Source organism: Ranitomeya imitator, chromosome 3, assembly GCF_032444005.1.
Source record: "Ranitomeya imitator isolate aRanImi1 chromosome 3, aRanImi1.pri, whole genome shotgun sequence".
NCBI lineage: Eukaryota > Metazoa > Chordata > Amphibia > Anura > Dendrobatidae > Ranitomeya > Ranitomeya imitator.
In genome coordinates this window covers 89,692,652-89,707,915 of record NC_091284.1, presented here as the reverse complement: position 1 = coordinate 89,707,915, position 15,264 = coordinate 89,692,652, and the positions used below count along the sequence as shown (strand labels likewise).

The following is a 15,264-nucleotide window of genomic DNA, read 5'->3' as shown; positions in this document are numbered from 1 at the left end:
TGTCATCATTATTATGTTTTACAGCCATAAGGTGGCGAAGATCTTGAGACGGCTCACTGATTTTACCCATCATGAGATGTTTCTTATGTGTCAACTTGGTAATGAGACACCTTTTTATATGTCATCAGTTAAACCAGCTGATATCATTTTTCACTAATTGGCAGGATTGCTTTGTAATGACTGATTTCTGCTGGTGTTATGACTTTTTGTATGTCTCTTTCTTCATGTCTTGAATTCTTTTTCCCTGGGTCATCATTACACATAACTTCATTTATGGACACTATGGTTTGATATCTTTACCTGTGTGGATTGTATGGGTTGTTACCAACGTCTAGCGATAATTTCATGTCACTAGGACCTTTAGAATTATATTTACCACATTTTTCGGATTGTATTCCTCGGAATTTGGGAGGAAAATGGAGGTGCGCCTTATAATCTGAAATGAGTTTACTTGGGCGACAATGGTAGAACGGGGTCACAGGAAGCAGGGTTGCTGCTTCAGGAGGCTGGCGGAGGCAGGAGCTGTGCAATGCTGCGGTGCCTGGGCTCTCACAAGATGTTGACGCCAGTGAGCGAAGTCTCCTTTCCCAATGATTTCCCTCATGGTGGGCTTTGGGAAAATGATCCCCAAAGGCGACACAAGAGCAGATTGCGATCTGGGGAGAAGTGATATCAGGAGACAAGATCTTGTTTCCTGAGATCGCAATCTGCTCACGCGCTGCCTTTGGTGGCCATTTTCACAGGCACTGGCATTTTCTGAGAGCCCAGGCACCTCAGCATTGCCTTGCCCCTGCCGTTGCCAGCCTCCTGTGACCCCGCTCCACCGCAGCCGCCCCCCAGGTAAGTTATTGTTAAAACGAACTAAACTATAAGATGCACCACATTTTATTAAAAGACTTTTTTACTATCTTCCACCTCAAAATTTTGAGGAGCGTCTTATGGTCCAGCGCGTCTTATAATCTGCAAAATACGGTACTACAAAAATTGGTGATGTGTTCAATGCTTATTTCACCCACTGTATATCTGAGCAACATGCTCTTGGTATTGGTAGGAAGGAGCCAAATTAAAATTTGGTCCAGGGGCCTATAAGACTCTAGTTATGCCACTGACTCAATCATTCTTCTTTTAAACTAACAAGGTCATCTATGCAAAACCAGATATGAGTTTCCAAAACACACAGATATGTACAAAAGGCATTGAAAAATCACAGCAGTAGCCATGAGAAATTGCACCAAACACCTATGGAATATAAATAAATATAATAAATAAATAATAATAATCTTTATTTTTATATAGCGCTAACATATTACGCAGCGCTTTACAGTTTTGCACACATTATCATCGCTGTCCCCGTTAGGGCTCACAATCTAAATTCCCTATCAGTATGTCTTTGGAATGAATAATGTATAGGTTATTGAAGCTACTATTGCGCCCAAAATATCACCTCTAACGCTGCCCAAGGTTTATTTTGGTTTATTCTCTAGATTTTGGATTGGAATAATTGGTCGGGTAACACTGGAGTCACAAATTTATGAAGGACACAAAGATGTAGTTAGGCTCATTATCTAGCACTGACAAAATGAAACAAATCTATACATTCACATTCAGGCTCTATCAAACAGTTATACAAAAAATTCATACCAACAAAGAAGACCTGGAAGACGGGTTGCAACATCCTCTGTAGACCAAATGTCAGGGCATCTTCTGAATTTGCAGCTTTTGTAAGAAAACCATAAAAATGTAAGGTAACTTGTTAATTCACTGTTTTATGCATTGAAAGATCATTGAAAAAAAATGCACTCCAAACAGCATTGATATGTTATAAAAGATGTTTTACTCTATGCAATTTCTTTTAGTTACAATTTCAATATCAATTTCGTATTTTGTATATTGTACCAAAATGTAGCCTAAGGCTATGTTTCACACATTGTGTTTATTCAGCATTTTTTAAAATGTTTTTTTTTTTTATTGCAAATTTTCACATTTTTTTTACAGTAGCAGCAAAGTTTGAGATTTCAGAAATCTCACGCACACAGCTTGTTTTTATTTGTCCTCAGTATTTTGTGCAAAACCTTGGGTTTTGCAGAATGGAGCATGTCACTTATTTCAGTGTTTCTTCAGTGTATTTTTACCCATTGAAAGCAATGGGAGGTGCAAAAAAAATGCTGAAAAGTCGCAGGTATCAGTTTTTGTTGTCTTTTTGGTGCCAAAACCTGATGAAGTAGAATCGGATGTTTTATATGCACTAAACTTTATCAGAATGCACAAGAGACAAGTTTACCATGACAAAAACACAGGAAAAAAGACAAAAAACGCAGCAAAAAATGCAAACATGCTTTTTTGCAGCAAGTTTCTTACTGCCAAGAGAGTGGAAGAAAAGCATCAAAACCCCAAGGTGTACATTTTGATCTGGATGCTCCTGTGTTTGCTACGTCTTGGTGTCAGGATCTTATATTTGAGGTATTTGTGACAAAAAAATATGTTTACAATTGCCAAGCAAGGATTAAGGACATTTCATCTGTATATTTTAATAAATGAAATATGAAATTAGTATAGAAATTGAAACAAACTAAAAGAAATTGCATACAGTAAAAAAAAATTATATTATATAAATGCTGTTTGGAGTACATTTTTTCATTTTGACATGTTTTTTTGGATAGGAAGGATGCATGAGTGCAGTCATATCCTTGACTCCAATGTACAGTATTACCTTTCAGCAAAATGTGGTTTTAAAAGATGATGAAACAAACTCAGAAACAAATATAAGCATAGTAACAAACATGTATTATAAGGTTATTCCCATAAACTAAGGGATAACTTACTGAATTCTGGAGTGCTGACCCTTAGTGATCCTGAGAACAGAGGTCCAGAATCATGAGAATAGGGCTCTGCTTGACCTCTGTTCCATTCATTGTTTAGGGAATTGCTGGATGAAGCCGAATTTCATTGGCCAGAGTGAGAAAAATTATTTTTATATATTTCTTTATAATACTTTTAATACTACAAAGACATTTTTAAAGTATGTTACTCCTACACATACTGTAAGTCAAGAGCCTGTATGACTCAGCTTGACCTGGCACAGGTAGGTAGCACAGTCCAAGTTTCCTAGGTAGAGATATGATACACTACTGACGATTCACAGGTGTTTTACCAAAAAATGTGTTTGCTGATTATCTGAATCTTCCAACCAGTCACATGCTGTGATTCGGTACTAATTACTATATGTGTAAATTGAGCAAGATCTCATGTTACAATAGTCCAAAAAGGACAATTATAAGTTGAAAATATTGTAACCGGAGGCCATTGTATCCCGAAGGACCACTGTATGTGCATGTGAAGTTTAAAGGACTGTTATTCCAGGAAGTTATTCCACGTTTGTATGAAAATGCAAATTAGGAACAATGAACAATATTATTAGTACAGAAATAGTGCACAGAAAAAAAATCTCACCTTCACCTGCATAGATATTTTGGATGGTTTGTGCTAGACTTTGGTCCAGGGTTTGTAATAATAATGACATTTTTTTGAATGTTTCACTTTCCTATGTAAAATACAAAAATAAGATGGATTACATGTAAATCTTGATGCAAGCTATATAATCATAGGTGCTGCTACATACAATTGAAAACTGTTTTATACCTGTCCCATGCTATATTTATATTGTGTGGTCCGGTCCGATGGGTGAATCCAAATTGTGATCAGCGCTGCCCTGGTCACTTCAAATGCCAACTCTTCTATCTGGATGGAAGTTGTGAGATATGGGAAAATGATATCTAATTGATATCACTTTGATATCTGAAGGAATTCCCTGTCAGATGCAGTCGCCCAAAGATACTCGCTCCAAACTCGACCCCCACCGTTGTCATTCCCCCAGGCCAAAATTATACAATGGGACCTCATTACCCAGCGAACGCACTTCCTCGGACAGAGCAGATCAATGTTTTTCTTTAATTAGCCCAAGCAAATAGGCCTTTGAAGCTCTCTCCGGGGGTGGGGGGCAAAAGGCCATAGCCCCTGTGTCTCCCAGCACCAAGTTCCGCAATTAACACAGGTGTGTGAATTCTTGTGCAGGACAAGCCAACTGGAGTTCTTTGTTTGTCTCAAGCATACCTCGTGGCACTACAGATCCCAGACCAGCAGAGGGCTCTGAGATATTGAATCTGGAAAATGACCTATAATAACAGAATGCAATATCTCTGTGCCAAGCCGAGCACATAATCAGAATCGGCATTCCTTCCCCCACACGCCCGTACCCGGCAGCCACCTGTAGAACTCTGCGTTATTGAGTTATAAAGCATATTTGATCTCCCTGCACAGATAAAATCCCGCCGAACCCAGTGGCCCCACCACCGTCTTAGTTATAAACAGAATATACAGCAAAAGCCAGCTCACCGATCATTGCAAGAAGCCCGGAACTTCGTCCTGACAAGACGCAGTAGGATTCCATAAACGAAAAGAAAATAGTTCCAAAGACAAATGTGACAAAGACCGCTGTGTCGGTCGAAACGCGTTGCCTACCTCGCATGTGCTATGGTGCTGTCCCAGGAGTTGTTTCTCCATTTTAAAAGTTGGAATAAATTTTCATGATTTTACTGAAGCTGGAACCATTTTCTTTTCGTTTACCGTCTTAGTTAGACTGTCGGGCAGAAAACCATACTCTCAGATATGGGAGGAGAGACCGCATGGACTAGCGGTGGATTCCGTGTCCCACACAGGCACGGCACTTATGTCCTGATATTTTAAGGTATATCGCTTCATTTGGCGCTATACTGCCCACTTACAGAGTGTGATTTCATTCCACAATCAGCAATTCTGTGGGTCCACTCGCTCCCTCACATTTATCAACTGTGACTGATGAAGGTCCGCACGTAGGACCGAAACGTTTCTGTTATTTTGTGGACACCATTAAATCACCTGTCTTACATTGAGTACCAAGTTTTTGCTATATACTATGGTGTGGGAACCTACTCTGGCAGCTCTTTACGGCTGTGCACACATCTTCTTTTTCATGGGAGGAGAGAGGCTGCACAAGCCCAGGGGTGGGTGCAGAGTGTGAGAGGGGGCAGCATAGGGGATAATAGGCAGTTCCTCATTTTGGACTGAGTTTTTCTACTGGCAGGAGGCCTGTTAGCTGACACGACCAGAGAATCTTGCAAGATTTAGACCTCTGATCCATCAGTGCCTCCCTGTGGACACATGCTACATAACACGGTAATTGCAATATATCTGTACCCTGCCTTTGTACTTCACTCCTGACTGTATACCTGTATATTTGCTATTGTATATATATATAAATATATCTGTATCTTTCTAGTGCGCCTTTCAGCGATTAAATATAAAATTAATCTTGGGCTGCTCTTTTTATCTCGATTCACTAATCCCTACATTCACACATTCCGTTGGTTATTATACACTACCCGGGTTGGTTTCTGACCCGATATAAGCCTGCTGTTGGACGGGGCTTATATCAAACGAAGAGATGGTGGCAGCATACCATACTGTGTTAGTGAGGAACTCTGATAGTGACGGCCGGGAGGTTTACATATACTGTATGTCCCCAGCCTGGACTGGTGATGTATATCCCTCCTAACTGGGATAACTCATACTTATAAGGGAACCCTTTCCGGCGACTATTTGCCCTCGGTGCAGTAAAATAAAAGTCTTAAGTTGTGTTACCCAAGGGTATTCTTTCAGGTTTTGCTACAATTTGTTTAATATTTTTCTGTTTCAAATAAATACAGGCTTAGGATGCCAAGGCATTAATGAACTAAACTGTAGGATTTTTTTTTTAAAGAAAAACAAGTTGAAATTTGTCACATGAAAATTTGAAGTAATTATTGGAAAAAGGTTTGTGATTTCCAGTCGTTTTTTTACTAATAGATTAGGTCTGCAGTTACTCCATGCCAGCTGGCACTGAACAGTTTGATAAATTATTGCTGAAACAGTATCTGAAGGAAATGAAAAGGATTTCATTACTTTAATCTGTTTACAAAATTGTATTTGATAAATTCAAGTAGACATTACTTAATTTGAACAAGGAGGTAAACATGGTCAGCATTTTTATCTGTTATTTGTAGTTATGCAATTTTTTTTTATAAAGGGTGATGTTTTATAGAAAGTTTTTTTTCTTTTTTGCATAAGTAAAATATCAAAACTTTATGCTACTCTTTGATTTTCATGTTCAGCACTTTTTGTTGAATTTTAGTCTTGAAAATTAACATTTCCTAACAAGAATTTGTTATCATTGTCTGTTATGTTACAGACACAATGGATCTACAGTCCAGTTATGATCACTGTTTCTGCAGGCCTTCCTGCTTACATCACACTTACCACGCTTCCTTCAAAGGGCGAATTCAGACGGCCATATAATACGGACAGCGATTGCATTGCAGAGCTTGGACTGGCCGTCGGCTCTCCTGACTCGAGTGTGATAGCATTTATTTCTATGCAGCTGTCACGTTCCGGTCAGGAGAGCCCCCGGCCAGTCCGTGCACTATGGTGCGATTGTCATCCGTGTTATACAGCCGTGTGACTGCGCCCTAACAGTGTAGAAATAGATTGAATTAGTCTGTTGTGATCCCAGATTTTTTTTTAGCTAATAGGTAATTCTCTGTTTGAGTAGGATACTTAAGTCACTTTTTAACTTTGTTTTTTAAATATTTCCTCTCTCTTTCATTCTTTTTCTTTCTCATTCTCTCTTTTTGTTTCTCATTCTTTCTCTCATTCTCTTTCCCTCGTTCTGTCACTCGTACTCTCTCATTTTCTCTCTCATCCTCCTCGTTCTTTCTATTGCTCATTCTCTTGTTCTCTCTCATCTTATCTTTTTTTTTCACTCTCTACTTCACTCAATTTCTTTCGTTCTTTTGTTTTCTGTCTCTTGCTCACTTTCCATCTCTCGTTCACTCTTTCTCTAGTTTGCGCTTTCTCATTCTCTATCACTCTCTCTCCTGTTCAAATAGTTATTAAACGTATGGAGAATTTTTTTATTTTAATTTTAGTTTTACACAACTGAACTTTAGAATGTACAATATGCTCCAAACGCTTAATTAAAAGTTTAAAAAAGTTTTTAATCTTTCCGCTCCATTTCCAGTGATTTCAAACTCTCTGTTGTCAGTGACTGAATACATTCTTGTTTAGAATTTGAAGTTGAGAACCCAGATGAACCCTGCTGCTGCCACTGTATAAACAATTTAAGGGTATGTGCTCATGTTGCGGATTTGCCTCTGGAATTTTTTGTGCGGATTCTGCATCTCTTGGCAGAAAGCGCAAGTGCAGATTTGATGCACTTTTAATGCGGATTTTGTGCGGATTTACTGCTGATTTTGTGCGTTTTACCCCTGCTGAGTTCTATAATGGAATGGGTACAAAAATGCTGCAGATCTGCACAAACAAATGACATGCTCCATCTTTTAATCTGCAGCGTTTTTCATGTGGAATTTTCCGCACCATTAGCACAGCATTTTTTTTTTCGATTGATTTACATTGTACTGTAAATCACTTGCGGATCTGCAACATTTCTGCACAGAAAAAAACGCTGCGGATCCGCAGTAAATCCGCAACGTGTGCACATAGCCTAACAGCAGCTCCACACACATTGCTCCAGTGTTGGTTCTAGCTTGCTACAATTTTCAGCAGTAGACTTGAAGAAAAGACAGACACGCACATTGACAGTTAACAGACCACGATACTATAGAAAACTGTAATTGGCGTCAAACAATATAAATAATATACCTCTGGATGCTCATTCCTAAGCATGATGGACGGTCGGGAGTCCATAAATGTGATGTATTCCTCAGCCAACAAGGTAGATAATGAATCTAGAGATGTACTAGGTTTAGATGTTGCAAAGACTGTCTGTGCTAGAGGCACAAGCAAAAGATAGTCTTCTTCTAAAAGGTTTATCTTGCCTTGTTTATGAAAATAGGACACCACATTTCGCATACATTTTGCAATACCTAAAAAATACATAAACATAAACATTAAAAATGCATGTACAAAGTATTTTACCTATAAAATTAATTGAGGTTAGCTTAAGGCATACCAAAAATAGCATTATATTCTCAGAGCTACGTTATTTGTAAATTAAGGGAACAGCACATGAATTTTTATTTTGCATACACAAAATATAATAAAGAAATGTAAAATAAAAAAAAACACTCCCCTTGCTTGTGGCTGCTTTATTAAAAAAAACAAAAAAATAAATAAATAAAATAAGCTTAAAGGGAATCAGTTAGTTCAACCCCTTCCCCTCCCACCGAAACGACGTATTTTGGCATACACGTCTTTGAAATTAATAAATCAGTTGACACCATCATATCTTCTATCCATTCCTGCCTTCTGAAGAAATTAGCGCTTTAATGCATACAGTCATGGCCAAAAATGTTGGCACCCTTAAAATTGTTCCAGGAAATGAAGTATTGCTCCCCAAAAATTATTGTCCCTGCTGTCTGTTGCTGGACTGACTCAACCTTTCACCTACAGTACATTCTATACAAGAGTAAAAAAGAGGACACAGACATCTTGTGGCTGTTTAGTAGTGCAGCCCAAAGAGAAATTAACACTTGTTACCACAAGAGACCATATTTTACATATTTAAATTAACTTTATTGATGACTTCAAGCTGGGGAAACATGACAGTTGGTCAACCTCCTCACACATATGCAAATGAGATGTTAAGTGCTCAGAGCACAACGGAACACTTTAGAAGTCTGTGCCTCTGAAGGTTGTTTTCCGAATCAGCAAAACTGCTCTTAGAATTAACAATTATTAGATAATGGAAGAAACACAAGATGACTGTCAATCTTCCTCGGTCTGGGGCTCCATGCAAGATCTTGTCTCGTGTAGTAAGGATGATTCTGAGAAAGGTCAAGAATAAGCCCAGAAGTACATGGGAGGACCTGGTCAATGACCTGAAGAGAGCTGGAACCACATTCTCAAACATTACCGTTTGTAACATACTACACCATCATGGATTAAAATCTTGCAGGGCGCACAAGGTCCCCCTGCTCATGCCAGCACATTTCCAGACCCGTTTAAAGTTCGCCAATGATCATCTGGATGATCCACATGAGTAATGAGAGAAGGTCATGTGGTCAGATGAGACCAAAACAGAAATTTTAGGTATCATCTCCACTCGCCGTGTTTGGAGGAAGAAGAATAAGTAGAACACCATCCCATATGTGAAGCATGGTGGGGGAAACATCACACTTTGGGAGTGCTTTTCTGCAAAGGGGAGAGATGACTGCAACGTATTGAAGGGAGGATGGATGGAGTCATGTACTGCAAGATTTTCGCCAACAACCTCCTTCCCTCAGTAAGAGCATTGAAGATTGGTCGTGGCTGGGTCTTTCAGCATGACAATGACCCAAAATACACAGCCGGGCAACTAAAAAGTGACTCTGTAAAGGTACCTTCACACATAACGATATCGTTAACGATATCGTTGCTTTTTGTGACGTAGCAACGATATCGTTAAGGAAATCGTTCTGTGTGACAGCGACCAACGATCAGGCCCCTGCTGGGAGATCGTTGGTCACTGAGGAAAGTCCAGAACTTTATTTCGTCGCTGGACTCCCTGCAGACATCGCTGGATCGGCGTGTGTGACACCGATCCAGCGATGTCTTCACTGGTAACCAGGGTAAACATCGGGTTACTAAGCGCAAGGCCGCGCTTAGTAACCCGATGTTTACCCTGGTTACCAGCGTAAAAGTAAAAAAAACAAACACTACATACTTACCTACCGCTGTCTGTCCCCGGCGCTCAGCTTCTCTGCACTCCTCCTGCACTCCTGCGCTTAGTAACCCGATGTTTACCCTGGTTACCCGGGTACCTCGGGATCGTTGGTGTGTGTGACAGCTCTCCAGCGACTAAACAGCGATGCTGCAGCGATCGACATCGTTGTCGGTATCGCTGCAGCATCGCTGAGTGTGAAGGTACCTTAAGAAGCATTTCAAGGTCATGGAGTGGCATAGCCAATGTCCAGACCTGAACCCAATAGAAAATCTTTGAAGAGAGCTGAAACTCAATGTTGCCCAGTGACAGCCCCAAAAGCTGAAAGATCTGGAGAAGATGAGTATGGAGGAGTGGGCCAAAATCTCTGCTGCAGTGTGTGCAAACTTGGTCAAGAACTACATGAAACATCTGTAATTGCAAACAAAGGTTTCTGCACCAAATATTAAGTTCTGTTTTTCTATTGTTTCAAATACTTGTTGTAACAACTCTGCTGGCATCAGGGCATGGCCTCGCATCTCCCACACTATCTTACCCACTGCTCCAGGTCATGATGTGGTTTCTGTTTCATGCCAGCTGCATATTCTGTCTCTCTGCCCTCTGCATGCTTCCTGGCTCTGTGTATAGGGGGTCGGCGCCTGAACTCTCTGGTTCTTATAGGAATCAGGTGCATCTGTTTAATCTGTTCCTGACCAATTACCAAGAGGCCTCCAGTATTTAGTGCAGCTCCACCCTGTGGTCTGGGCCTGTGCAATGTGTTAGCTCAGTTACTGTTTAGCTTCTGAGTTTGCCAGGCCTTGCTCTGAGTTACTCCCTCTCTGGAGGCTTTTCTCTGTGCTATAGCCTTGATCTTGTTGTCCGCCCTCCAGGAGGCAGAATATCCTGGTCCCTGTGTCTTTGTCCTTGTGTCTTGTTCCAGTGCCTTGTCTGTACTTTGTCCTATCTCTGTCTCCTTGTCTGTGGCTTCATTCCCAGCTGTGTCTTTCCTTGTGTTCTCAGTCTGCTTACGGTCCGCACTCTTGCGGCTCTGCCTGCTCTGTACCTTTGTGGCTTGATCTCTACTCTGCACTCCTGCGGTTCTGCTCTGCTCCGCTCCCGTTGCTGCACTAATCTCTTGCTGCAGCTCCTCTCCACATTCCTTGTGGCTCCGTTCTGCTTAGCTTTTATTGCTGTGCTATCTCTTGCTGCTCTACCGCTCCTATTCGCAGCCTTGCAGTTCTCTTCCAGTCTGAACAGGTCCCAACCTGTTCCCTCTTACTTCTTTCATACTACATTTCCGTATCTGCACCTCCTGTGTGAACAGGTCCCTTCCTGTTCCTCCTAACTACATATCCATACCTGCACCTCCTGTGTGAACAGGTCCCTACCTGTTCCTTCATATTTCATATCCATTCCTGCACCTCCAGTGTGAACAGGTCCCTATCTGTTCCTCCTAACTACATATCCGTACCTGCACCTCCAGTGTGAACAGGCCCCTACCTGTTCATTCATACACCACATCAATCAGTCCTGTGTTCTCTGCTGTGCCTTCCTATCCAGTGTTCCTGCCAGTCCAGCCGTTCCTGCCGTGCCTTCCAGTCCTGTCTTCCTGCCGTCCTAGCCAGTCCTGTTTCCTGCCGACCCTGGAAGTCCTGTGTTCCTGCCAGCCCTGTGTTCTCTGCCGTGTTCTCTGCCAGCCCTGTGTTCTCTGTCATGTCTCTGTCAACCCTGTGTCTCAGCCGTGCCAGCCTACTCGTCTGAGTTTCAGCCGTGCTCTTCTGCCAGTCCTGCCTGATGCCCGCACCTGTCCTAGTGTACTTGTTCTCCAAGTGGGATCAGCAGCCACAGCCAGACACCACCCTGGAGTAGCACCTGGCAGCTGCCTACTGCACAAGCCTGACCTCACCATCAGAGGCTCCAGTGAAAACCCAGGCAGCTGTCATAGTCACGCCCCTTCCAGGGTAGTCTGGTTTGTGGCACAGTGGGGCCACAAACCCCCGAGCTTACGCCCACCAGTCAGGGCGTGAGCGTGACACTTGTTTCATGCAGTACAATGCAAATTAATTAAGTAAAAATCATACAATGGGATTTTCTGGATTTTGTTTTTAGATTCTGTTTTTCACAGTTGTAGTGTACCTACGATACAAATTGCAGACCTCTCCATTCTTTGAAGGTGGAAAAACTTGCAAAATCGGAAGAATATCAAATACTTATTTATGTGTATGTATACATACAGGTCCTTCTCAAAAAATTAGCATATAGTGTTAAATTTCATTATTTACCATAATGTAATGATTACAATTAAACTTTCATATATTATAGATTCATTATCCACCAACTGAAATTTGTCAGGTCTTTTATTCTTTTAATACTGATGATTTTGGCATACAACTCCTGATAACCCAAAAAACCTGTCTCAATAAATTAGCATATCAAGAAAAGGTTCTCTAAACGACCTATTACCCTAATCTTCTGAATCAACTAATTAACTCTAAACACATGCAAAAGATACCTGAGGCTTTTATAAACTCCCTGCCTGGTTCATTACTCAAAACCCCCATCATGGGTAAGACTAGTGACCTCACAGATGTCAAGAAGGCCATCATTGACACCCTCAAGCAAGAGGGTAAGACCCAGAAAGAAATTTCTCAACAAATAGGCTGTTCCCAGAGTGCTGTATCAAGGCACCTCAATGGTAAGTCTGTTGGAAGGAAACAATGTGGCAGAAAACGCTGTACAACGAGAAGAGGAGACCGGACCCTGAGGAAGATTGTGGAGAAGGACCGATTCCAGACCTTGGGGAACCTGAGGAAGCAGTGGACTGAGTCTGGTGTGGAAACATCCAGAGCCACCGTGCACAGGCGTGTGCAGGAAATGGGCTACAGGTGCCGCATTCCCCAGGTAAAGCCACTTTTGAACCATAAACAGCGGCAGAGGCGCCTGACCTGGGCTACAGAGAAGCAGCACTGGACTGTTGCTAAGTGGTCCCAAGTATTTTTTTCTGATGAAAGCAAATTTTGCATGTCATTCGGAAATCAAGGTGCCAGAGTCTGGAGGAAGGAAGGGGGGAAGGAAATGCCAAAATGCCTGAAGTCCAGTGTCAAGTACCCACAGTCAGTGATGGTGTGGGGTGCCATGTCAGCTGCTGGTGTTGGTCCAATGTGTTTCATCAAGGGCAGGGTCAATGCAGCTAGCTATCAGGAGATTTTGGAGCACTTCATGCTTCCATCGGCTGAAATGCTTTATGGAGATGAAGATTTCATTTTTCAGCACGACCTGGCACCTGCTCACAGTGCCAAAACCACTGGTAAATGGTTTACTGACCATGGTATTACTGTGCTCAATTGGCCTGCCAACTCTCCTGACCTGAACCCCATAGAGAATCTGTGGGATATTGTGAAGAGAAAGTTGAGAGACGCAAGACCCAACACTCTGGATGAGCTTAAGGCCGCTATTGAAGCATCCTGGGCCTCCATAACATCTCAGCAGTGTCACAGGCTGATTGCCTCCATGCCACGCCGCATTGAATCAGTCATTTCTGCCAAAGGATTCCCGACCAAGTATTGAGTGCATAACTGAACATTATTATTTGATGGTTTTTTTGTTTGTTATTAAAAAACACTTTTATTTGATTGGATGGGTGAAATATGCTAATTTATTGAGACAGGTTTTTTGGGTTATCAGGAGTTGTATGCCAAAATCATCAGTATTAAAAGAATAAAAGACCTGACAAATTTCAGTTGGTGGATAATGAATCTATAATATATGAAAGTTTAATTGTAATCATTACATTATGGTAAATAATGAAATTTAACACTATATGCTAATTTTTTGAGAAGGACCTGTATATATATATATATATATATATATATCTACTATATAATTGTCTAAGGGTCACTTCCATCTGTCTGTCTGTCTGTCTGTCACAGATATTCATTGGTCGCGGCCTCTGTCTGTCAAGGAAATCCAAGTCGCTGATTGGTTGTGGGAAAACGCCCACGACCATTGCCACGACCAATCAGCGACGGGCACAGTCCGGCGGTAAAATGGCCGCTCTTTCCTTCCCGCAGTCAGTGCCCGCTCCATACTCCCCTCCAGTCAGCCCTCACACCAGGTTAATGCCAGCGTTACCGGAGCGCGGTGTAATGTACTCCGGTAACGCAGCTATTAACCCTGTGTGACCACTTTTTACTATTAATGCTGCGTATGCAGCATCAATAGTGAAAAGATCTAATGTTACAAATAATGATAATAAAAAAAAAAGGTTATTCTCACCCTCCGATGTCACCCGCTGTCCTCGGCAGTGCAAGCAGCAGGTTCCGACGCCAAGAATGCTATGCGAGAAGGACCTGCCATGGCTGGGCAATGTACTACGTCACTGGGCAATATACTATGTTACTGGGCAATATACTACGTGGCTGGGCAATATACTACATGACTGGGCAATATACTACGTGGCTGGGCAATATACTACGTGGCTGGGCAATATACTACGTGACTGGGCAATATACTACGTGGCTGGGCAATAAAATACTTCGGGGGGTGCAATATACTACGTGGACATGCATATTCTAGAATACCCGATGCATTAGAATCGGGCCACCATGTAATATATATATATATATATATATATATATATATATATATATATATATATATAAATATATATATATATATATATATATATATATATATATATATATATAGTCACTGGCAAGGTACTGAAAAGGAGATATGTATCACTGCGTTTGTTAGCTTTAGTGATTTGAACCTAGGAAAACATTCCAGCATACTAAGTGCTGAGATGGTTTATTCTGCCACATTGAGTGACCATCTGTAGACTGGGTGGAGTCCAGAGGATTAATACACAGCATTGTGGCTCATTCAGTGTTGGGTGTGTGTGGAGGTGCAAACTCCAGATCTGTGTTGTCATGAAGGAAACTGGAACTTTTTTGTTGTTTGTTCCTGGGCACGTGAATCTCCGCATAAACACGGACTGTGCCATACATTATATTATTGTTTTCCTTTTAGGCCAGAGAGGCCATCTTTGTTTTTCTAACGGTGCACTGGTTTATGCAGTACCTTTAATATGTATTGAAGCCTTAAGGCTTAACACTAATCTAATGTTGGCCTCTATACGTTACTTACCTTTGTTATCTTTCAGATTATTAAATGTTTGCTCCTTTGAGAGCAGATCCTCACAATGTAGAGCTATCTGTAGGTCTAGTACAGATCGGGCCTTGTTCATGGATACTTGTGTCAGATCCAAGCGGGCTGCAAAAATGGCACAGTTAATCAATTAACCTTGTTGGTAGAACTAGTGGCCACTCAAGCATATCGAGCACACAAACACCATTACCCTCATCCTTTTTGCTGGGAACTATTCTGACTCTGTCTATGTTAGTTAAAGGGAATCTGTCAGTAGGATCAACCCTCCTAAACCGTCTATATGGGCATGCAGCTTATAGGGATATGAATAAAATGATACCTTGATCTCTGTGATCCGATGTCTTATTGCAGAGAAATCAACATTTTTCTTAATATCTAAATGAGCT

At 41.3% G+C, this 15,264-nt stretch overlaps 1 protein-coding gene across 1 annotated transcript in view; it reads right to left on the bottom strand.

Moving 5' to 3' along the window:
• LOC138672764 (uncharacterized) overlaps positions 1–15,264 on the bottom strand; it is a 143,877-nt gene that overhangs the window by 92,456 nt on the left and 36,157 nt on the right. Inside the window, exons 5-8 of the mRNA XM_069761099.1 lie at positions 14,858–14,983; positions 7,732–7,955; positions 3,451–3,541; positions 1,642–1,716 (exon numbers count right to left, since the gene is read on the bottom strand). Coding sequence (XP_069617200.1) covers positions 1,642–1,716; positions 3,451–3,541; positions 7,732–7,955; positions 14,858–14,983 — 516 coding nt within the window. The remainder of the gene's footprint in view (positions 1–1,641; positions 1,717–3,450; positions 3,542–7,731; positions 7,956–14,857; positions 14,984–15,264) is intronic.